The sequence below is a fragment of the Procambarus clarkii genome, chromosome 32, assembly GCF_040958095.1.
Source record: "Procambarus clarkii isolate CNS0578487 chromosome 32, FALCON_Pclarkii_2.0, whole genome shotgun sequence".
NCBI lineage: Eukaryota > Metazoa > Arthropoda > Malacostraca > Decapoda > Cambaridae > Procambarus > Procambarus clarkii.
This window is the reverse complement of record NC_091181.1, coordinates 40,125,849-40,151,332: the sequence shown is the minus strand read 5'-3', so window position 1 is coordinate 40,151,332 and position 25,484 is coordinate 40,125,849. Positions and strand designations below refer to the sequence as shown.

At 43.6% G+C, this 25,484-nt stretch overlaps 1 protein-coding gene across 3 annotated transcripts in view; it reads right to left on the bottom strand.

Annotated features, from left to right (window-relative positions):
* Window positions 1-25,484, bottom strand: part of LOC123759451 (proteasome activator complex subunit 4) — a 129,545-nt gene that overhangs the window by 27,284 nt on the left and 76,777 nt on the right. For all 3 annotated transcript variants that reach the window (XM_045744537.2, XM_045744538.2, XM_045744540.2), the window contains 7 exons: window positions 25,160-25,289; window positions 20,682-20,821; window positions 17,902-18,003; window positions 17,519-17,714; window positions 14,757-14,871; window positions 12,133-12,367; window positions 5,914-6,045 (listed from right to left, as the gene is read on the bottom strand). In XM_045744537.2, the coding sequence (XP_045600493.2) occupies window positions 5,914-6,045; window positions 12,133-12,367; window positions 14,757-14,871; window positions 17,519-17,714; window positions 17,902-18,003; window positions 20,682-20,821; window positions 25,160-25,289 (1,050 nt within the window). The remainder of the gene's footprint in view (window positions 1-5,913; window positions 6,046-12,132; window positions 12,368-14,756; window positions 14,872-17,518; window positions 17,715-17,901; window positions 18,004-20,681; window positions 20,822-25,159; window positions 25,290-25,484) is intronic.

Here is a 25,484-nt window from a genome sequence, read left to right as displayed (position 1 = left end):
ATGAAGCTACCTGATCACCAAACAGATGGTGATAGACAAGTCAAAATTACCAAATGCGAAGCCTCGAGGAGAAGACTGAATCAGCCATGTAACGGACCAGACCAATCACCTGAAAGAGGCGGAACCACGGGAAAACCCCTGGGTTTGGACACCGAGCAAGCAGCACCTGAAACCAAGGCTGGGCCCTCCGCGACTCGGCTGGTCACATCATCCGAAGAGACCAGCCCCAAAGAGCCAAGGACTGCATCGAACCCCCTCGGTTCAGGCAATGAACCACCAGGGAGCAGTCCGAATGGAGCCCAATCATCGATCCATGAGCGACCCGAACCCTACGAAGCGACACCCACACCGCCGCGAACTGTGTGCCCGACGAAGGACGGACCCCACCGCCCCTGGCTGGTCTGGCAAGCACAGGTCACAAAGCCCCAGACAAAAGATGATGCATCCGTGAACACATTGAGTGAGGGCTCGGATAGGCACTAAGGCACTGAACTCTGAGAAACCCGAAGAGGAAGTCGGCAACGCAGCAGCTGACCCAAGGCCCCCGGAGGCCGAACCCAGCAGTTGCGAGAGAGGCGGAAGGGAAGTCTTCAAAGGAACCAGAACAACTGACGAAGCCAAACCCGACCCAGTGGGTAGGCCACCACGGCAAAGGTCAGGCTCCCACACAAACCCTCGCAACTGCCAAGGGACCCGGGAGCCCACCAAACAAACGAAGGCAGGAGCCCAGCCGAAGCAGAGAGACTGCTTCGGTTGGGCAGAAATGCCCAACCGCAGACTCTGCAAACAACAAAGGACAAAATGGCAATGAAAACCTAAGAGCCAAGGCCCAGGCAGATTCCAACGAGGAAGCGAGCACCACTAGCCGACACGCGAAACGCGAGGCAATAGCTGTGACACCGCATCCCGCAGGATCAGCGCAAACAGGTCCAGCAGTTCAGATGACACATGCCGCCGAGACCAAGGCACCAGACCCAGGAACGGCCCCAAGCGCCTCCACATCCTCCCGAAGCCAATCCGAAGACAGCCCCAGGAGGTAAAGACGTGCAAGACCAAATCCAGCAGGCCACGAGCGTGCAAGCCCTCAGCCACCAGTGCAGCTGAAAGGGAGGGAACCTGCACGTGAAGCTGAACCCCACCAACATCCCGCTGAAGGGCAGGGGCGAACAAATACATATTGAGGTGCTCGAATATGCCCCCCCCCCCCAGGTAAACCTGGACCACTGTAAACGCCTAGCGCCACTCAAGCGTGTGGTATGACAAAGTACTCCAAGCCTCCAACGACAACACAGGGCAGTTCGCTAGGCAGGATGACTCTGGAACCGCATAACGAACCCAGTATGGAGACGAAGACCCAAACTTGATCGAAGACGGATCCATTAGAGGCATAATCGGGGTCGTGAAGGAGGTAAGCTGCAATGGCCGTGTTGCAACAACCCAAAATTAACGTGCAACGCCTGTGCTGTCTGTATCCGAATAGAGTCATCAGTGAACTGGGTAAACAGTCACAAACAAGCAACAAAACTCGCAGGACTCCGGGTCAAAGTTGTCACTGACCCAGCAGGCAGCGTGACAAAGGAAAAAACAAAGTCACCTTGAGACAAGGGGACAGAGCAACCCTCAAACTTGCACAAAATGAGGGGGACTCAGGGGTCACATCCATCAGACCCACGCGCCCCCGTGGGGATTCCTAGGGTCCTGAGATGGAACTCGCGCTCAGGGAAGCCCAGGTAGGGTACTGCTAACCGCCACCCAAATCTACAAACAAACTTTCTAGAAGCTGAACTCATGGGACGTGTCCACTCATGGGGAACCTAGCAGGGGGTACCACCTAGAACACAAAAATAGAAACCCAAGATATAGTTAGAGGGGAAATGAACCAAAGGCAGACCCCTCCCCCACCAGGCAGGAAAACAAAAACAAAGGAAAAAACCCTGCAAGAGGACAGCATACCCAGGTGGAACAGAGCTGGCCGCCATTATAGGTGATAACTAGCTGTGCAGTATCCAGTGCCCCCTACCAGTACAAACTACCCCTTACCCTAAGGTAAACAGGGAGGAAGAAACCCCCCCCCCCCCCAGCACACTCAGGGCGGTCAATTACCATGCATCAAAAGATCAACAGAGGTAGACTCAAGATGACTTGTGGAAGATAACCCCAAGTCCAAAGGGCAGTACTTAACAGGGCACCTAGGGAAGGTGACCCTAGGTGCATGCAGCCTGAGTACTTGGGAAATTACTCCTGGCTCGCGCACCACCAGAGAAGACTCGCCTCACACCACAAGAGACAGAGCAGTGGACAGAATCAAGAGCCAGAGCCACAGCAACCAATGCCAACCACATCAGCCAAAGAACTGAAGGTGTGGGTTGCTGGTGTGAGGGGTCTGGGGCTCCTCCTTCCCCCTCCTAGGGAAGGGGAAGCTGCACAGACTGCGGCGTGGCAAGTGGTGATGTCATGCTCGTTTGCTCATTTTTCTTTGGGGAGTTCTGTCCACTTGTTTGACTTTCAGTAATAGTTTAAACCAGAATAGGAGTTTATTTTGGGATGCATACCTTTCTGGGTGCCTGACCCAGTCAATGGCAGACATAGAATGCTCCTAATCACATGTGCTATTCTATAGGCCATTTCTCCTCGGGACTCTCTGAGGGGGGCCAAGTTCTGGCTCATGGTTCCCGGTAGGCCTATGAACTTCATTCACACTGATGCCAAAGTCTAATATATTACATATCGGCCTGGATAGCTCCGGGGCAGCCGAAGGGGCTTTCCCCAGAAAAACTACTATTAGTAATCCTGCTCAATGAAATTTGTAACAAAAATGCCTTTAATGTAGGACATTATTTCTGCACTAAAATTATACTAGATAAATAAATACATTTTTGTAGTACTGTACGGGTATATGAAAAATCAGGGTTTAATCAGTGGAGGTGAAAGGTGCTTCTATTGAATTTGGGTCCTTTTCTTCCTTGGAAGCTTTGCAAGGTTCCAGTATTATCCTGGCTGGCAAACATTTCTTTCTTATCACTTGGGTCTTGGCAAGGCATTTGTTGGTCCTGCACACTTGGGTGGCATGGGGTATCGTCCTTTTGCAGGCGATGAGTCACAATAACGTGGCTGAAGTATGTTGACCAGACCACACACTAGAAGTTGAGGGGACGACGACGTTTCGGTCCGTCCTGGACCATTCTCAAGTCGATTGTGATGAGGTAGAGACAGGCAATAAATAGGCAAGAGAGCTGAGGAGGAAAGTAAGGTGTAGGGGATAGTAGTAATAATGAGAACTGCAGAGGGCCTATTGGCCCATACGAGGCAGCTCCTATTATAACCACTGAATGAGAAGGAGATAGTAATAGGAATAAGAAGAGGATAGCAAGGGAGCATAGGAGAAGACAATGAACAGAAAAAGGGGAGAAGAGAAAGAAAAGGAAAGAGAAAGAAAGATAAATGGAAGGGGGTAAGCTTATGTTAAGTCACATTTGTTAGAAAGATTAGAGCATTTGAGTATATACTGGGTCTCGTCCTCTTCCTAGTGTGGTGGTGGGCTCTTATCACAGCCTCCTTGGGTGCTTGCTTACCCACATTTTTCGGACTGGACGTCTCGTTCTGCTCCCTGTCCAGGTATCCTCCTTGGCAGCGCCTGTGGTCTTTGACTTTCAGACCACCTGTGTTGGGTTCCATTGTGTGTTCCTAGATCACCTGGGGCTTCCTTTGGATTAGCTCCAGGGGGTCTTCAGGCACTTGGCAGAGGCGGAGGGGGGATGGGGGAGTCATGGCCTATGTTATGGTGCATTCGGCTGCACCTCCTGAGCTTTCTGTTCCGGTGCTCTGGGGTCTGGTGGCCACCTTCTTTGCATGCCTTGCATGTCAGCAGGTTGTGTTGGCTTTTCTTCAGTTTTTGTGTGGGCCTTAGCTCTCTCTTCTGGGCAGAGCTTGGGCTTTAAGTCCTGTGGGTCAATGTAGGCCTTCTGTGGAACCAGTTCCTGGGTCATTTGTGATTCCTTCTGCAGATCCGTCTCTGGCGGGCCAGCATTATGCTTGCCCCCAATCGTTTGATTCGGCTGCTCCAGCTCTTCTTGTTTCCCATTTGGTATAGGGAAGCTGATCCTCTGGTCCCACATTTTATGTTTTCTTTTTTTAAGGTAGTTTCCCACATCTCATGGTGCTGTTGGTCAGTCTCTCCCCATTCTCAGAGTTTAGGTCCTCCTGCCAGGTCCCAGTCTGGTACCGGGCCTTCTCAGGCGTCTGGTTCTTTTTCAGCTTTTTATGGCTGATTCGGTGCATTCCTTACTCTCTACAAACGAACCAAAGGCAGTAAGGGTTTTTTCCCTATGGTTTCTGCTTATATGGGCATCAAGCTTGCCACATTTGGTTTCTCCCATTGAGCCTCCTCTGGCTCCACGTGAACACTCGTGGAGCCAGAGGAGGCCAATGGGAGAAACTAAATGCGGCAAGAGACTAGATGAACCAATTCCTTTGGTTTATCTCATCTCTTCTACCAGTTTTGGACTATCTCTTCCACTTGCTGAGGTGGGCTCTCAACTGGTCTGCATTTCTGCTTGCCAGTTCCTGGTTCTTTCCCAGCTGCCTGGGTTCATGTTCCTGGAATGCTGGCAGAAGTTGTTTGGTTCCATCCCAGGTTTGAACCTGACAGCCTTGTTTGGAACTCTTCGACAGCATTGCTTTCCCCTGCCTCTGGTGACCTCAACCTGGTTGCAGTACCCATCTGTTGGTGTTGAGTCGGCATCAGGAGACTTGGCAGCTGCTCTAGCAGTTGAGTAGGAGTCTGAATTTTGCCTTCACTGTGTTTCCTCTGGGTAAGATTTGGCTTTTGTGGCTGTTCTGGTATCTTCGGGACAGTCCCTTTTGTGGCTGCCACGATTGCTGGGTGCAGGCTCTGAGAATCCTGTGCTGCTTGGTGCATTTTTGGCTTCCTCTTCGGGCTTTTCAGGTTCGGTTCCCTGGCACCTTCCTTCGCCCTTGCTTAACGTATTCATGGAAGTCTCGGCTCTAGGTTGCGAGCTTTGTGACTGACAATCATAGCCGGCCAGGGTCATTGGTCTCCGTCGTCGGACTCACAGTACGGTTCGGGAGTTTGCGGCCAACTCCCCGATTCCTTTCCTTCCCTCCAGGTTAGTCAGTTTATTGGCTGGTTATCCATCAGCTCCAGAACTGACAGGGGAGCCAGATGCAGGCAGGAGCTGGGTCGCCTGGTGGTGGCAATCCGTACTAATGAGTTTTGAACTAGTCTGAATGTGTTGTGTGTAAATCTGTGGAGATGTTTGGCCGCTTTAAGGCTTTTGTGAATGGGAGAATTCTCTAGACAATGGTGACTTCATGGATGTGGGGGTGATGGAGTGTCACTTGTTTCCATGTCTCTGTATGGGGGGGCCAGGTTTTGGCTCTGGTCACTGATAGGCCAAACAGAGTTTCTGCGACTGTTGTGACCCATAAGCTTGGAGCAATCTCAGCAAGATAGCTTCAGGGACCTGCTGTGGCTTTACCAGAAAGAGGCATTTCATTACAATCAATTTTGGGGTTCTTAAAGATTGGGTCATGACACTAAAATTATGTAAATAAACCAGATCCATCAACATTCTCTCAGTTCGGTGAACACTGGCCCTGACTCCCAAGCAAAATCCATATATCATCCAATTTGCCAAACACTTGTCCAGCAAAGCAGATGAGTAGATCAGGTCTGCAGAGTGCATATTGCAACCAGAGATTTGCTGAAGCGAGATTGCACTTTCATATATACAATGGTATACAAAACTGGCATAAAAAATAGACGCTAATTATACCACCATATATACAGTATGTGTTGAAATTTCAACCCAAGACAAAAGGCATTCTTAAGAAAAATCATGAAAAAACCATAAAGTATCATTACAAGGGTTCAGAAATATGAGTTATACTGACCTTCCCAATCTATCCCTAATGCTTTTGTATGGGTGTGAAAGTGATGGTCGCAGATACTCTAGCAATCGATGACTTAACTCTGCTACACGCCATTCTTGCTGGCCTAGGCCTCCCATTAACATATACATTCGGCTGTGAAAAAAAATTACTGTATGCATTAGATTTATACACAATATGCATTTAAGCCATTTCAGTCATTATTTTGAAACATTTGTTATAAATATTTCAAAGTAACTTTTTTTTTAAGATTTAAAAATGCCAAGTACAACAATATAAATTAATGGTAAAAATAGTGTGCCAGAAATAATGAAGTGCCTGTTACTGGGTTTCATCTCATTACCTCACATAGCTTACGTTCTGGTCGTTACTGGTCAGGTTTGAAGAAGCCAGGTACCCAAGAGACTGTAATTGCCTACCAGGGATCAGGGCTTTTACAATTTTCTCTTGCCCCCTCCTTCAAGGCAAGGAACACATGCAGATCAGAGGTCAGTTCAATACTGAGGCAAACTGCCCTTGAATGCATGAAAGGATGCCACAAGACACAAACTTCCTCTATGAAATGTTTCGAAACTGTCCAACTACCAAAACAAAACTGGCAATTACTAAATAAGCTGTCCAAACCAACTTACCACCAACCTGGCAATGCACCTGCCCATCACACACTAGCATTGGTGAAACATCTAGCAAGATGCACGCAGGGTGGGGAACAACAAGTTACTGAGGTGGAGCCAGAAATGGGTGTGTCACAACACTTCTGCTTATTTCTGGGTCAATTCCTCAGTATCTCACAAAGCTTCTTCTCAACTATGTCTTGTGAGAGAAACCTGCTTTTGGTAAGAAATTAGTATAAAATAAAATCAGGCACACAACACAGGGAAGGCGAGACTTACTCGGAGCAGCAAAAGCCCAGAAATTTAGGACCCAGATGGTACCAAACCTCATATATTCTAACATAGTGCAGTGCCACCCACTGTAGACACAGGCAAGGCAGATTAAGGAGGCAAGGCCCTGAAAGCACTCAGTGCGCCAGAACCATAGGGGCCTGATGTTGGCAGCATACATGTTGGAGACTGCTGCCAAGGCAGAATGCATGAACCAAGTCAGAATACAAATAGGTTTGTAGTGAGTAGATTATCCCAATAATATACTCGCTCCAAACGCATTAGCCTAACGAGAGAAGCAAAACTCTTCTTGGTACTAATTATGGAACTCAAACCTTTCCCGCCAACCTTTGGAGAATGGTGAGGTGTTGCCCGAGCATAAAAGCAGCAGAGTAGCGAGTAATAACGAGTCTACTTTCAAGTGTGGTCTAGAACAGACACTTGCGAGATACTGTACCGACTCTCAGTGCGCTCAACTCTCACCATTGCTCGCCAAGCTATCACCTGCATTCTTCTGTATACTCGACCAAATATATATATTCTCTTAGTGTTTGTGTTTATTGTCACCATACTTTACGTAACAATAGAACTGTTGCAGGTTTACAACAAAATGTGTACCAATCAATCTTTAGTAAGGAAGCACTGGACTTCTGTAAACTAGGGAACCAATCACTGGGCCCAAAAGAAATGGAAGCATGACATGACATGAGAAAAAATGGGGTATGTATTACCATGAACATAGAGTTCACTGGGAAAGGAGCCAACAAGAAGTCAAAATCTTCGTCAGGGACAGAGCTGAATCTAGCCAGCCATAATGGAAGAAAACTTGACAGCTTCAGAAAGGGGTGCCAAGGTTAACACCACATTAAAATCAAACGAGGCTCTGCCAAAGCTGAACAATAAGAGGAGATAGCATTCAATATAAGCCATCAATCAACAGTCAGGAAATAAAATTATTAGAAAAGGTACCAAATTGGGATAACATGAGAGAAGGAAATGTTAATTTTGGCTGAACTGGCAGCATGGGAGTCAAGAGCCTGATGTGGTTACTAAAGCTCTCCATCTTAGCTGACAGTGTAAACACCTGAACCAAAAGAAAGAGGTTCGCCAACCTTTGCCTTATAAGGAAGAAAAGTAAGTAAGAAAAGAAAGAGGACTGGAACCAAAGGTTCCAGTTCAGTAGCAAAGCATCCCCACAAATGCTTCTTATTAGAAAACTGGAGTCACAAACAGTACAGCTGCAGATTCCAAACCGAGGCAAAAATGTCCACTTCTTGTAACCTGAAGGTCTAGCATAAGCAGTAAAATGAGGTTCTACCTCCTACCTTGTTGAAATTGGATAAAAGTGAAACCAGCAGTTAGCACATTTTAGATGCCACAAATGTGAATTGCACCAAGGATCAAACCCCATGAAGCAAGGCTACATCCATGAGTCCAAGTCCATAGGGAAGAGACTGAGTGCAGCTTTCACTTATGAGACAATGAACCACCCATAGACTATCTGAATGAAGTTAGGTCGTCAAGCCCCACAGAAGAGGAATGCACAGAAATACCATCTGAACCATCTTGAACTCCAATAACATTCTGTGAGCTTGCATGCAAACACAGACATTGCCTGGCATGACAACAGGCTAGAGACAAAACCAGCCAAGACAATGCATTCATGTACTGTATTAAGTACTGTACTTGAAAAATGAGGCTGGAAGACGCTACAATATGAAACCCCAAGAACTACGGAGGGAAAAATGTTGTTGAAAATATTGTACATCTGCTCTAGAACTTGGAGCTCAGATCCTGGCGGACAGTGAGCTTCCTTCCTCCATACGAGTGGGGAAGGTGGGTTGAACAAGCTCGTACTAGTACCGAGAGAATTCAATGGTTTACCCAGTTGGGTGGAGTTCTTTCGTGGGTTTCAAGGCTTCAGTGTTTTTTTATAATTTAGTAGTAGTAATATGTTTTGACTCACTGACTTTCTGGTTGCCTTTCCCAGCGCGGTGGTGAAAATAAGTGTCATCACTCCCTGCTCCTCTGTAAGGGGGCCAGGTTCTGGCTCTGTTCCCCAGTAGGTCTACAGAACTTCACGGCTGATGCGACCTAGTAGATATCATCATCTCGGCTTATAGCTTCAGGGAGCCACTGGGGCACACCCAGAAACTGGTGTTTCATTATATTCATATCTGGTTTTTTTATACCACAAGAGGTTCAAGAAGTGGTCTCCATACAAGGCAATTTACATCCACATGTAAAAGCTGTTGAGGTGACCAGAGTTGATCCCTATGACCTAAACCTACCACTCTCGCACCCAGAAGATAAGGTAAGGTTTCACAAACCCCACCTTTGATAATTATCAAAGGTTGGCTAATTGATCCCTTTCCGAGAATTCTCCAGCTTCATCTGGTAATCCAATGGTAACGGGGATCCAAGGGTATAAAAGCCGGGGACAAATCAATTGAGGCGAACAGAAAGCAGATCAGAAAGCAAAGAAGAAATCAGGAAGATTCATTAGTGTGTGAATGGAGAGACAGAGACAGTGTGAGCTGAGGCTCCATGTTAGTCCAAGAGGAGGCTTCAGACCAGAGGAGTTGTGTGAACCGAGGCCTGTTCCCACTAATTTCATCATGTCTGTATTTTGAACTTGGCGAGTGTTTGCAAGGTGATATACTGTATGTTCTACTACTGTATTATGTGTTTTGTGAAATTCTAGGGGCAGTCAGCCATATTGGGTTCTCTACTTCCTGTTCAGTGACTACTACTGAGTAGATTTTAATCAATGCTAAGTTTGGTACATAAAGTAGTATTCAAAATGTCTAATAATCAGAAAATAAATGTCACTATCCAAGTTTTAAATGCTTGTCTGTGAATCTAATTCAATTGTTTACCCAGTTGGGCTGAGTTTTCTCAATACAGTCTTACCCAGATCAAACATCTCAATAACCAAGATGTGTTTGAGCATGTTACCATCAATGTGATAACCGAGATTAGGTGACAGATGGATGTACCACTGTACTCTCACCTTTGACACCATATTTGTGCTTATAAGAGAAGCGTGTCTCTCGGAGGTGCAAGTTGAGCAGCAGACACGCATCCTAGAACGAGTTACCATGCTTTGGACTGCCGCATTCTCCAAACACGAGAGAATGTGTTCCAGTTGTATAAATTATCTTTTGTTCCAGAGTTTTATAACATTAGAATGTCAACTGGGTTACGAGGCATGCCTCACAAACAAACCCAATCTACTGTGGCGACGTGAGAGGGTTCCACACCTGTTCCAACTCGCGGGAGTACTGGATGCAGTCACCACGAGGTCTACTTTGCATGCTTGATCCATTGTTGTCTACTCCCATACCCGAGCTGGTCTAGGAGGAATTCTTCTTTCCAGCTAAGATTAACGTTCTCACAAATTAACCCATAGTTGTGTGGCCTACTAACCAATTCATTTAAATATTTTTATTTCAAATTTCAAGTTGGTTTAGCAGTATTAAACCAGCCCCCAAATTTTTATGTGTACAGGGAGACCTCTAGCAAGAATTAAAACTAAAACATACAGTTCACTTAATCATAGTATTGTAAATCTAAAATTAAATAAACAACTGCTGGAAAACTCCCCACAGTACTATGTGTCATAATACTTAGTTAGGTTAGATTTTTTGTATGCAATTTTGTTTTTTCATCTGGAATACTAGAGGAAGGTTCCCTAACAAGACAAAATCATGCTTAACTATGTACACATGGGTTTGTCTTAATTCTGGGAAAAGAGGGATGTAACAATTGTGGAGGTGGTCTGAGTTGAGTCCTGTAAGGCAACCTTCTTACCCCTCTTGTCCGGGGAGATGAGGTAGGGTCACTTAATTCCAAGACAGCACCCACAAGCAGGGTATGTCGGAAAAACTGACACCATTTATTAACTTTAAATACAACAAACGGTTAATATTGCTGTTTTTGTTCTAACAAATTCATTCAAAGAAAATGAAACTGCAGTGGAATTTTCCACAGAAGAATATGGGATATCATTGCCACGTCGCCATTAAATTCACCAGCTTACAACAATATGAATACTTCTTAAACATCAGTCTCTGGATTGTAAACATTATAAAAACATTTCCCTTGAACCAATTTAATTATCAGTACTAAAATAGATTAAATATAAACCCTCCCTTCATAACTGTCTACGTATCGTAAGTTTGTGTTAAGACTAATAACTCGTCTTGCTTTCAATATTTTATTATTAATAACAATTTACTGTAATAATTTGGTTTGCTTTCAATATTTTATTATTAGCAAGTATTTTTGTGCCAACCGAACTTGCCTAGTATGCTCGTCCGGCTCCCTAGTCTATAGCACTATGTCTCCCATCCATAATATCAGCATTATCTTCAATCAGCACCAGCTAACAGCACTGCTGTTCAGCTTGTGACCACAGCATCACACCTGGGCACACATCAGCAAGAACTAAGGATGTAATGAGCCAGCTGACTTGGTAGGCCTTTCTCGTCCCCGCAAACGGGGAAAGATGGGGCACTTCACAAAAATTTTGGTCGTTTGTTTTCATTATTGTGGAAGTTGTTTTGGCAGTTTTAAGAATGTGGTCTCTATTTTTAACCATGCAGTAGTTTGTTTTGGTTTGCCTACCTTTCTGGGGCTTTGGTAGTGGCAATTATGATCAGACTTTAAATGTAAGGTTTTCATAGGCCATTGCTCCCTGCACTACTTCTGAGAAGGCCAGGTTCTGGCTCGTGGTCTCCAGTAGGTTAATAGAACTCTACGACTGATGGCATCAATTTGTATGCCACTGATCAGTGTATAATAGCTTCAGGGAGCCAATGGGGCTCCCCCCCCAGAAAGTAATGAGGCGATGGGAAAAGCCCGAGAGGCCTGGTGAGATGGCAATGCTCTGGGGGCACTAGCTAATATGATATGGGGAGTCATTGGTAGAACCCCAGAAAAGGGCATTTCATTATATTCAACAAACTATTTCTAACCTCAATGTGATGTCATCAGTACCTGCCCAGTCTAATGGATTTACAGTACTACTATTCCTTTGTTACCTGTTAACCCTAATTTCTCAGTATACCTGCAGCATTTTCAGCTTACTGCCATGATATATACAGTATTAAAAACTAATTCCAAGTACACTACAGTAGAACTACTATTGATGAATTTTTTGTTTAACATGTATGTACTACTTACCAAACTAGTATTATATTACATTTACCTAAAATTGATCTGCAGTTTTCATGGTCTCAACCAAAATAAAAGACAATCTATACCATATCTACTGTGTATACGAGTGACTTTTCAAAATAAAATTTCACATTAATTATTAAGTATAGTCTCTCACCTTGATCCATTAAATGCTCCTTCACTAGCTCTAAGGGGATCATCCATTAAGATCTCCATTAAGGGTGCTAATCTGTTGGGGTCTCTGTCTGCACTGGCTGTGGCCATGCACGTGCCCCAGTCTTCCACCGTCTCCACCGTCACCTTTGCCATCCCTACCTGTAGGATTGGTTTTAACACCTCCCATAATGCTTCATGTTTAGCAAAGGTCCAATGTTTGCTTCCACGTATCATACCTGAAATTAATGACCAACTAATGAAATCTTAAAGTTTACAAATAATGACGAATGTAGATATGCAAGTTTACCCTTAATTCCTAAAACCATTACATATTATGTTGAGCCAAAAAATGTAAGACAAAAGACAAAGGAAAATGTCTAATTATTTTACAGCACTTGTAAATTTGCTTACAATATACTTCCAACAGTATCCACTTACATTTAGACTGTATATAATTACCCATTATGAAACCAGAACATCCTTAGAAATCAAATACAAATCTTTACACAGTAATCATGCCCAACATAACTAATTCCCCATTCTTTGAAATATGCTACAATAATTGTTCATAATTGTTGCCTAAGAAACATCGTGATATATTGCATAATATCAAATTTACAAAATATACAGTATTTCACAAATCACTTCGTTCTTCCCAGCTCTATTTTATATCATTTTACTTTAACACAAGCAAAATACCCAAAACTTCCCATATATGATTACTGTATATCTTTCTTATTTGCTAACATACATCAAAACATGCAAAACAAAGTCTACTTTCTAACTGATTTTCTAAATGAGGCAAATTAAATGTTTGCAGCTTTGACTGAAACTCACACACAGGACTATTATGACAATGAGATATGGATACCAGAATTCAATCTTTTCAGATGTGATAGAAAACATAGGCTACATGGTTATCTTATCTTGAGGTTATCTTGAAATGATTTCGGGGCTTAGTGTCCCCGTGGCCCAGTCCTCGACCATGCCTCCTTTTTATTACACACATTTGACATTATTACACGGAAGACATTTGGACAGGCAGATTTTTAAACCTCATCTTGGAGACATTCATGAATCAACACATCAAGCAGGCCACAAGAATGAAGGAAGGGGATATTCCATCAGTACTGGACCTAGAATTCACCAGGAAAGAAGAAGAGGTATTTGACATCCAGTACCTTCCTCCCTTGGGAAAGAGTGATCATGTCCTCTTCAACATTAAATACGCTATGCGGTATAATCTAGTAGAGAATGGGGTCATTGAAACAGTTGTTAAACTTTATTTCAAGAGAGGATGCTATGGGGAACTAAGAAATTTTTTTCATGGGTATCATTGGAAAGACTTTTTGCTAGGCAAGGAAGTAAATGAGATGTATGCCAAATTTTGCAAAATATACGATGAAGGCACACAAACATTCATTCCAAAACAGACATGTAGACCTAGGAAACAGGGTTGGTTCAACAGAAATTGTGAGAGGGCCAGAGATCAAAAGACACAAGCATGGAATCATTATAGAAAGAGGCCAAACCCCTAAACATACCAATGATACAAAGATGCAAGAAACAACTACACGTCAGTAAGGAACAGCAGAGAGGAACTTTGAGAACTGTATAGCAGACAATTGTAAATCAGATCCAGGCCTTTTCTATAAATTCATTAAAAGCAAGCTGCAGGTAAAGGATAATATTCAGAGGGTGAAAATGGGGGACAGATACATGGAAAATGAAAAGGAAATGTATGAAACATTAAAAGAAAATTTCCAAAGTGTGTTTGTACAAAATGAGATCATCAGAGAACCAGACACAATAAGAATTCCAGAGAACAGCATAGAGCACAGAGGCATCTAGAGACGAAGTGAAACAAATGCTCTTGGAGCTAAGAACAAAGCAGTTGGCCCAGACTGAGATTCCCCATGGGTTCTGAGAGAATGTGCATCTGAGCTCAGCATTCCACTTCACCTCATCTTTCAGGCATCCCTGTGTACTCGAGCCATAGTAGACGTGTGGAAAAAGGCTAACATAGTTCCAATCTACAAAAGTGGCAGCAGAGAAGACCCCCTCAATTATAGACCTGTATCATTGACAAGTGTAATAGTGAAAATAGTGGAAAAAATAATAAAAACTAAATGGGTAGAACACCTTGAGAGAAATGATATAATATCAGACAGACAGTACTGTAGTTTCAAAGTGTTATATGACAAAGAGTGCTGGGTAGACGGGACACCACGAGCATAGCTTTCATCCTGTAACTACACTTAGGTATCTTGAAGTTATCTTGAGATAATTTCAGGGCTTTAGCGTCCCTGTGGTCCGGTCCTCGACCAGGCCTCCACCCCCCAGGAAGCAGCCTGTGACAGCTGACTAACACCCAGGTACCTATTTTACTGCTAGGTAACAGGGGCATAGGGTGAAAGAAACTCTGTCCACTGTTTCTCGCCGGCGCCCGGGATCGAACCCGGAACCACAGGATCACAAGTCCAGTGTACTGTCTACTCGGCTGACCGGCTTAGGTAATTACTTAGGTAATTACACAGTATTACTTAATCAGTTTTACAAGATCTTTAATAAACTTTAATCATTACTTGATAAATATTATTTAATAAATATAGATTAAGAGCTCACCAGTAATAATTTCTGCAGCACACCTTTGACTGCTCTTTTGAGTTTCTCCAACCAGTCTTTTTATATGACCTTCCAACAGATGAAGGAAAGTGTCTCCAAAGTTCCGGAACAAACCCTGCAATGGTTAAAGATGCATGAGATTATCTGTATTAGATAGGTGAACAATCCATTCCATTCATTTTATGGTTTCAATCAAATCCATTTAAGAGAACAATCTCTTAAAATGTATGAGGGCTAAATTTAAAATAACCACACAAGATCTACATGTTTATTTACGTAATATACATATTAACCCTTAAGCTGCTAAGAGGTCCTGAGGAGATTTACACCCCTGTGTGCAAGAAAAAAAAAAAAAAAAATTTTCATCTTCTAAAAATGTTAATTTGTGTTCCCTGAGCACGGGAAAATAAAAAAAATTCATAGGCGACACATTTTGGGCCGAATAGGCCAATGAAGTCTGGCAAAATGTGGGCATTGACAGAGAGGTTGTCAGAGGCGGTCAGCGTCATCCAAGCTGTCTGGTGGGAGTTGCCACAAAGATATTATTACCTAATTATTTCAATATCTGACTTTTTCTTAGTTTTTTGCAGTATTATTATTCAATAGTGTGTAGTGTGATAGATTTATATCATAAAATGTGTGGATCATCGCTATACTCAAAAGTATGGTGTTCATATTAGTGGTTCAATTATTACATTCATAAAACAATAAACAAATAATTTAATAATTTTTTAAAGCAATAAACATATAATTGAACAGCATTGCTGTTAGCTCATGCTGCGTGTGCCAGCCTTGGTTGCTCCAATAGTACTGTGGCTCTCACACCGAAGAATATTGCCCACGATTTTTTTTAAACATGGCATCTGTTTACAAGAGCCTTGAGGAAGCTAATGTGAACCCCATGTAGCCGCGGGCCATTTGAATCGTGCCTGGCATCCTATGGCGTATATATACACCATGCGCACCATGGGACATGTTATTCGTGGTGTATATATACGCCATGCACAGTTTAAGGGTCAATGAAATTGTTGAAATTTAGTCCATTTTTTGCTGCTAAAGGTTAGGTTGTTGATATGACAGTATAATCAAATACTGTGGCCTTCCACTCCACCTCAAGAGGGCAGCCACCAGACAGAGTGGAGGAGGAGACGGGGTCAGGGGGGGGGGGGCTATGACCCCAGTTGTTATTGTTAGGTTTCTGTCCTTGCATGGAGAACTGTTAATCAGGGCAAATGATAAACGTTTCAATGCTTGTATGTTGATTTCTTTCCTTTGTATATAAATATCCACTCGATTTAACAACCTATAGGGGGCTGTACCTTGGTAGTTAAATCTGGGGCTGTACCTTGGTAGTTAAATCTGGGGCTCCACTAAATCCAGAAGTATTAAAATGTCAGTGATTTTTTAATCATATTTGGAAAGGAAACAGACAGCCAGGCAGGCAGGCAGGCAGGCAGGCAGGCAGGCAGGCAGTGGGGTGGGCGGGTAGGGTAGGGTAGATGGATTGGTGGCTGATTGGAAGGTGGGCAGGCAAGGGCAGATATGATGTTAGCAAAACATGATTGAGGCTTATGTTAAAGTATAAAAAAGTTAAAAAGAAAATCTTTCAGTAATGGAGCAGTACTGTGTAGAATCGAGGCTGGCGAGCAGGTGACAGGCAGTGTGTGGATGGGCAGCAGGGTTCAGGCAGATGGGTAGTAGTGAGTGGGCAGAGTGGGTGGGTGGGTGGCAGAGTAGGCAGGCAACAGAGTGGGTGGGTGGCAGGGTGGGCAGATGGGCATTTGGGCATCCATGCAGCAGAATGAGTAGGCTGGTGGCAGGAGAGATGGTAGCATCAGGTGGGTGGCAAGGGTTGTCAGGCGATTGGGTGGGCGAGTGAGTAAAAAGGTGGATGGCACAGAGTGAATATCCAGGAGCGGGTGGTCGATTGGGTGGGCAGGCCAGAGAGTGCCAGAGATGAGACTAAGACTATCACAGATGGGCTGAAAGGTATCCCCACTACTGTACATCCTCTCCCCAATTCCCACAGCAGAAAGAGGGGTAGCAGTGTGGATGGGGGGGAGGGGGGGGAGGGAGGGAGTACTGAAGCTCCAAGTACACCAAACTCCTGGCTCACACAGCACAAATGTGCACAAGAACAACTTCAAAGGCAAACACCAATTGATTAAAGACAGGAGACTGGAGCCAGAGCAAACAGAGGGCACAGAGCACTGTCTACATTAGAATAAAAACTGGTGGTAGAGCAGCCAGATGACTATCTTCTTCCCTCCCTCCCTCCTGCTAATTGAAGGAAAAGGTGGGGGGAACTAGCTCATCCTAGTTTCATGAATTTTCAATCGTTTGTTTACATTATTGGGGGAGTTCTTTTGGCAGTTTTGAGACTGCAGTCTCGTTTCTAACCAAGCAGTGGTCTGTTTTGTTTCCCTGACTGTCTAGGTGCCTTCCTTTGGAGCTGGCAGTTTTGAGTAGCTTTATATAAAAACTTTTCATAGTGCCACCACTCCCTGCGTCTCTTTGATGGGCTCAGGTTCTATCTTGTGGTCCCCCGGTAAGCCAATTAAAAACTGACTGATGGCACCCTAGTTGTATGGCATTGTATCAGTGTAGCAGCTTCAAGGAGCCACAAGGGGCTCCCCCTTAGAAAGCCAGAGTTGAATGTAATAAAACATCTCTTTTTGGTTGGGGGAGTGGGGCCTCAGTGGCTCCTTGTAGTAATGCCGAGATTGCTCAACACCTATAAGTCACATGATGATGTACAGTACCTTAAACATCCAGAAACGCCGAGTGTTGAAATTATCACGTTCTTTGTTTTCTTCGAGAGATAAAAACGATACTAATTTGTCAACATTATCATGCGAGATGAAAAAGTCATAAATCTCCTTCTCTTCTTCTTTTAACTCCTCTCGATTTCGATCTAGTGTTGGCTGCTGTGATGGTGGAGCATAAACTAACAATGATCTGCAAAGTCATGAAACGTTAAAATTAAGACAAGTTCTAAAAAGTAGATTTCAATTTTTTTTATTTTAACTAGTACACTAATTAGCAGTTAACACATAGTTGGCTATCAAAATTATACTATATTTTTAATTTCAACTTATCTCCAACTGTTGCAAAAATGCTTATTATTAATAATACATTTACTTACTTTGGCCATGTATACCATCCAAAATAGGTCTTCTCCACAAATCTGCTCTCCTCCCACTGCTCCTCAGTATTAATTCTTTTCTTACTATCATACTGCATCCATCTAAGTAGGAGCAGAACATCAGTACATTATCAAGTACTGAACTTCCTCAGGGAAGTATTCAATACTTCCCTGAGGCAAGTTCATTGCAGGTTCTACTGGAAAGAATCAAGTAAGTCAGGGCAGGGGGGTCATTCTGCACAGGTGCCTTGGGGGTCTGTTCAAGTGTTCAAGCTGGGTCATAAAGGTGTTAGGAACATTTTGGAGGCAAGCTCAATCCACCCCAGAGTGACCAAGGAAAGTTCAAACATACAAAAGACTCTCCAAGCTGTTTTTGTCATCACAAAATGTACTTTCATCATTCTTCTAGTTTCTTGCATGGCCACATTCCCTGACTGCCACCAAATGGCTGCACTCTCACCTTCACCAGGACCTAGATTCACAAAGCTCCATGTCTTTCTTCGTAAGTATGTGTGCTACGAAGATTCCAAAGTGCCGGCTAAGAATGTGCCAAAGGGCAATTCAGAAAAGTAAATTTACAAAGATATTTAAGTAGTTCACTTAGGTTTCGCTAGATGTCACTAGGCTTTTAGTTTGGCCAATCAGAGAGAAGGTAACATTTTCCATCTTACAGCTGTAGCCAATCACGACGCTGGCATATTGGAGCTTATCTGTGACCACTTGTTACTTACTTACGTCGTATTTTCTTATAAAATTAGTACATTTCGAAGTAAAACTATGTTTTTTCAACCTGGACAGTCAGCACCAACATTGTAGTATATAAATGTTACATTTTTTTGTTTACCTACGTAATTCTAAAAGACAGTGTATAGCTTTCATTGTTGTTCCCAAGATTTGAGAAGCGATGGTACTTATTTACCTAAATTTAACCAAGGGCCACTATCTAGTGGCCTCGACGAGGACAACAAACTGGGGGCTTGTTAAGTCCCGCCAATTGTCCTAATATTTTCTAGCTGGATTTTGGCATTTACGCCTTCAGCGGGTAGGTGGTTCCATTGGTTTATTTATTTATTTATTTATATACAAGGTACATTGGGTTTGTGAGGATACATAGCATGGTATTTACATTCTTGCAAAGCCACTAGTACGTGCAGCGTTTCGGGCAGGTCCTTAATCTAACAGATAATTTTCAGTAGGTATATTCTAGCAGAATTTATAAAATGATAGGTACGTTGCAAGAAAAAATATGAAACGAGAGAGATTAGTAGGTATATTAAAGCACATCGGTAGCTCTGATTGCATTGAACAGCTTGATTGGCAATTTAACAAAGATTAATAAAGCACCTAAATTATTGGGATTGTCTCAAAGCTCTCCAAATGTCTCACTAGAAAGGAGACGAGAGAGATACAAAATAATATCACATGGAAAATACTGGAAGCCCAGGTCCCTAATCTACACAGTAAAATAACAACGTACTGGAATGAACGATATGGAAGAAAATGCAGAACAGAACCAGTGAAGAGCAGAGGTGCCATAGGCACAATCAGAGAACACTATACAAACATCAGACGTCCTCGGCTGTTCAACGTCCTCCCAGCGACTATAAGAAATATTGCCGGAACAACCGTGGACACCTTCAAGAGAAAACTAGACTGTTTTCTAAAAGACGTTCCGGACCAACCGGGCTGTGGTGGGTATGCGGGCCTGCAGGCCGCTCCAAGCAACAGCCTGGTGGACCAAACTCTCAAGTGAAGCCTGGCCTCGGGCCGGGCTTGGGGAGTAGAACAACTCCCAGAACCCCATCAACCAGGTATCAACCAGGTAAATCATTTGATTGTCTTGAGCTTTATCGTAGCTCTGTTAGGCCTCATTCAGTTTGTGCAGTTCATTTTTAGTCTCTGCACTACAGAATGGACTTAGGTAAACTTGAATGTATAGCAAAGGATGACAGTTAAACCCAGCAATTTGAATCTTCTTTATGAAGATACAATAAAATAACTATTTACATTTACTAGAAAGACGAAGCATAAAGGATAATATGATTAAAGGATACAAATGAATGAAAGGGTATAACAAAGGGGATATAAGTAAGGTTTTAAATACTAGTATATCAATACATAATAGAACAAGAAACAATGAGTATAAACTAGATAAGTTTAGAATCAGGAAAGACCTGGGTCACTAATTTGGAAATAAAATTGAAGCTTTATAGAACAAGTTACTAGATAATATAATAGATGTAGAATTGCTGAAATATTTCAGTGGCAAGGAGAGACATGTATGAATTAGTTTGGGTGGATATATACAGGAGCTGCCTTATATGAGCCGATAGACCTGCAATTTTCATTTATTCTTATGTTCTTAGGCATGTTTTGGTCATGCAGCTTCTATTGATCATTCATGCTGACTTTTCTGTACAGAAATACAGAAGTAGCTCTGGGGAACCAGTGAATGAGCCAACACAGAAATGATTATAATGCATTGATTATAATTAAATGCCCCATTCTGGGAGCCCCTCAGTGGCTACCTTTTCCTTATGGGTTTTAGGTGTTTGCTCAAGTTCAAGAGAGAAAGACTGGGTGGCATGGTGAGGAGAGACTGGTCCTTGTTTACAGTAGGCCAATGAATAAGTCTGAGATACCTGTTAAGATGGCACTGGCACTGAGGTACCAGTGCATAAGCTCTGTGGAGTTGCTGAGGGTTCCCAAAGAGGGGCATTTCATTATACGCGATGCTTTTTTTTAATATAAAAAGACGTAATTACATAAATTCAACTTACAAATTATCAGGTCTGGAGTCACCAGGAACTGGTTTGATAGAAATACTATGTGCTCCATCAACATTGTATGGGTCAATCTTGATTTTCTTGTGCTTACGCTTTTGATTCTTGAGGATCCAAGGCATGTAGAACGTTGAGGTCTGAAATTTTGTTTACTATTGCAGTATTATATAGAATACCTTCAATATCACAAATGGGGTGACGGTACCAGGTTTAACACGTAACCATCACCCCAAAACTAAACTGATGCTGGAAATTTGTCTTTTGTATGTACATGCATATGAGCTAAGCAATAATTTATTGAGTTCCTAAATCATGCACTGCTCACCCTAATTTCAATGACAACTGCTCTTTACAGAAGAAATAATAGATTTTTTTTTACTTTAAAATTGTTAAAATGTATTCCCTGATCACAGGAAAATAATAAATATTTGACTATCTTTGGCCTTGGTGGAAAAAGGAAATCTCCTGATGCTTTCACAGTTCATGAGCATTCATGGAGCAATCACCACGGGGAGGTCGCTCCAGGCTAGGTGTTTACTAGTTGTGTTTTTACGGGGGTTGAGCTTTGCTCTTTCGGCCCGCCTCTCAACTGTCAATCAACTGTTTACTAACTACTACTACTTTTTTTTTTTTTTTTTTTTTTTTTTTTTTTTTTTTCCCACACCACACACACACCCCAGGAAGCAGCCCGTGACAGCTGACTAACTCCCAGGTACCTATTTACTGCTAGGTAACAGGGGCACTTAGGGTGAAAGAAACTTTGCCCATTTGTTTCTGCCTCGTGCGGGAATCGAACCCGCGCCACAGAATTACGAGTCCTGCGCGCTATCCACCAGGCTACGAGGCCCCGTGTAGGTGTGGATTGGAAGTTGCCAAAAATATGCTTTTACATTTTTACAGTGTCCTCACTTGAATGAACAACTGTAAGACCTCGCTAATCTGGATAACCGTGTCATCCTGATAAAATTGCCTCCGGATACTTTTGTATCCATATTCGGATGGATGTCCATAGAATCCGGATGACCAGAAATTTGCTCAGATACAAATAGACAGGCAGAGTTTTTACCGTATATGCTGGTGTACAAGTCAACATCTGAAGCCTAAACATCTCTCCAAAACTAAGGGTTGACTTGCTGCTGAATATAAAATGTGAACCTATACCACAGAGATAAAGAAGTGAAATACCTGGCCTAACACTCATTGTACACGACCACCAGGAAAGGAGGGAGTCGGGGATGCTTTAGGCAAGCAGGGAGGCTGGAATGGGTGTGTGTGTGGTGGGTGTCAGGAGTGGGTGTGAGTGTGGTGGGTGTCAGGAGTGGGTGTGAGTGTGGTGGGTGTCAGGAGTGGGTGTGAATGTGGTGGGTGTCAGGAGTGGGTGTGAGTGTGGTGGGTGTCAGGAGTGGGTGTGAGTGTGGTGGGTGTCAGGAGTGGGTGTGAGTGTGTGTCTCGTGTCCAGGGAAACAGAACCGGCCGCTATGATAATAGTAGACAAGATGCACAGTACCTTGCGTCCCTACCAGCGACAATACTGCCTCCTACCCAAGGTCAAACAGCAGCTAAGAAAACCCCAGCTGACTCCAAGGGCAAGCAATCATCGAGCAGCAAAAGACCCTTACGGAGGCAGTTTCAGAACAACTTATGGTGGAGAACCCCAAGCTGTAAGAACAGTACTTACAAGGCACCTAGGGAAGAAGGGCCTAGGCACATGCAGCCACAGTACTTCTTGAATTACTCCTGGCTCGCACACCATACACAGCAGAACACCACCACAAGGGTTAGCACTGCTCAAAGACAGGAGCCAGAGTCAAACGATCGCCACTCAACATATCAGCCTCAGAACTGAGGTTGGATAGCTGGCGCAGGGGTCTGAGGCTCCCCCTTCCCCCTCCTGCGCAGACAGGCAGTGCAGCGGTGGGTGTGACATGCTTGTTTGCTTGCTTTCAGATTTGGGAGTTCCGCTTAACAGTTCGGTTTTCGGTAGCAATGTTTCACCAGGTGGGGTCTGTTTTGGGACATTTACCTTTCTGGGGTACCTAAACCAGTAGATGGCAGACATAGAATGCTTTCAATCACATAGGGGGTTTCTATAGGCCACTGTTCCTCGTGCCTCTCTGAGGGGGCCAGGTTCAGGCTTGTGGTCCCTGGTAGGCTAGAACTCCAATTTAATTGACTGATGCCATGGTCTAATACATACATATCAGCCCAGTATACCACTGGGAAGCCAGAGGGGCTCTTCATAGAAAATTATATTATACAATAAATTACAAATAAAATAAAATACACCATTATCTAATATTATAAGAAAATTTTTTAAACTGTGCCTACAGGCTGCAGAGTATATTTCCCTACTAAAATTATGGGATTTTTACTATCTGGCAGCCTACGTAACATGCCTCAAGTAGACCTGTTGAGGTCTGGTCAACGAACATCCAAGTGCTCTCGTGTGATACCACAGTGATGCTCCATTACTGCAAATTTTTCTTAACTTACAGTACTAGTTTTTGTAGTAACTTTGATAATATTTTTTCCAAGACTGTCTGATAGCATTTGTCCTGGAGGTGTTAAGAGGAAGAAGGTTGTGTTAATAATTAAAAATAAGCTATGCATCACTGAACTCTGTGAAAATGTCAAGTCAGCTGTGAGCATTGCCAAGGATTTCAGTATAGGCACTAGAACTGTCTCTGATATAAGGAAACAAATATCTATCTTGAGGTTATCTTGAGATGATTTCGGGGCTTAGCGTCCCCATGGCCTGGTCCTTGACCAGGCCTCCTTTTTGTTACAACCCCCCCAAGAAGCAGCTCGTATCAGCTGTCTAACTCCCAAGTACCTATTTACTGCTAGGTAACAGGGGCATCAGGGTAAAAAACTCTGCTCATTTGTTTCCGCCTCCACCGGGGATCGAACCTGGAACCTCGGGACTACGAATCCGAAGCACTGTCCACTCAGCTGTCAGGCCTCTACACATGATGACTATATGAAATACATATTTACTAGTGAGAGTGAGGGAGCTTGCACTAGTAGGGGCTATAATAGAAAACCTTTGAAGCCTTCACACTATGCACAGTTGGATGAGGCTGTGTATAAGTGATTTGCACAATACTGCTCAGTTGTGTGACAATTTGTGGTGAAGAAAAAAGAAATGCTCTAGGCAGATTTGCAGACAGCCTTAGAATATCAGATTTTAGGGCAAGTGATGGTTACATTTCCAGGTTTAAAGCGAGGCACAATACAGTATTGTGCAAGTGAAAATTGTCTGAAAAATTAAGTGCAAATACGAGCAATGTTGAAATATTTAAATATGATGCTTCTGCAGCTGGCAGGAAAACTAGCCTTGATAAGCTCACGTACAGTAATTTTAGTGTTAGGTTAGGTTACATAAATGAACATTCTCAAGATCTATCATTCAAGCAGATGAATTCAGGTGGGATTGTCACTGGGCGCGAGGCACTGATAAACTGAGGGGCGATCGCCGTGCCACCATGCGCTAGGTCGGCCCGTATGCGTATCAACTCACTCGTTACCCGATACAACGCTCATATCCCGATGCAAATTTTCCGACCAAATCCTGCTCGTAACCCGAAAAACTTGTAACCAGGGACACTCTTAACCCCGGGGTTCCACTGTACTGTATATGCATACAGAGAGGGAGGATTTGGAAACTCCTCCCACTGCGAAATAATACCCTCCTTGGAGGGAACCAGGAACCACGTAAAGTTGAACAGGAAAATTGGCAGTTTTAATAGATGAAACAATGAGCTGGTTGGCTTGCAGCCGCACACCTGTGGTGGGCTCTTGGGATGGGTGGTGTGTGTCCTGGTAGGGTTGTCTAGACATTCGTCTGCAACTTGGATGAACGCAATACTGGATGTTTTATGAGGTATGTAGGTTTGGAGGAAGTGAAGTAGAGTGATGAATAACCTTACAATGACGAAGGTAAGGTTGAAGAGGCGGTTTTCCCAACTATGCTGGGAAATTGTGTGTGCAAAGAACCCAAAAGAAGCAAACTAGGGAAAAACTACATCCCTGGCCAGCAGACAAGCTGACATATAAGGTCCACAAACCAGTCAGCCATTGAGGTAGGCCAGCAAGGGGATCTTGAGGTTATTTTGAGATGATTTCGAGGCTTTTAGTGTCCCCGCGACCCGGTCCTCGACCAGGCCTCCACCCCCAGGAAGCAGCCCGTGACAGCTGACTAACTCCCAGGAACCTATTTACTGCTAGGCAACAGGGGCATTCAGGGTGAAAGAAACTTTGCCCATTTGTTTCTGCCTCGTGCGGGAATCGAACCCGCGCCACAGAATTACGAGTCCTGCTCGCTATCCACCAGGCTACGGATCTTCGCAAGACAAAAACAACAGAAAACCACAAGATTCAATTTGGTGAGCATTTTGGGGTCACAAATTAATGCATTGAATACAAATCCTACACAAACTGGATTCAAGGTAACATGTATTTATTGCTTTACTTACTTCTCTAATACGGATGTTGTCATGGATGAGACCGGCAGTAAAGGATCGGACACCATCAGCAGGAAATGCGATGTCTGGCCGAATGAGACAACCAAGGAGGTTGAGAGCCATGTTGTGAGAACGCCAATGCCTGAAACAGAACATCTGAAATGTAACTATTGGCTTTTAACAGTATCGATGGCCGTGGACGACACTCACGCCCACTTTTTTTTATCTTGAGTCCTAGCCGTGGACAGCGCTCGTCCAATACAAAAATATTTGTATAAAATTCATTTTTTATCTGATCATCCAAATGCAAGGACAATAACTGTCAACAAGCCAAACG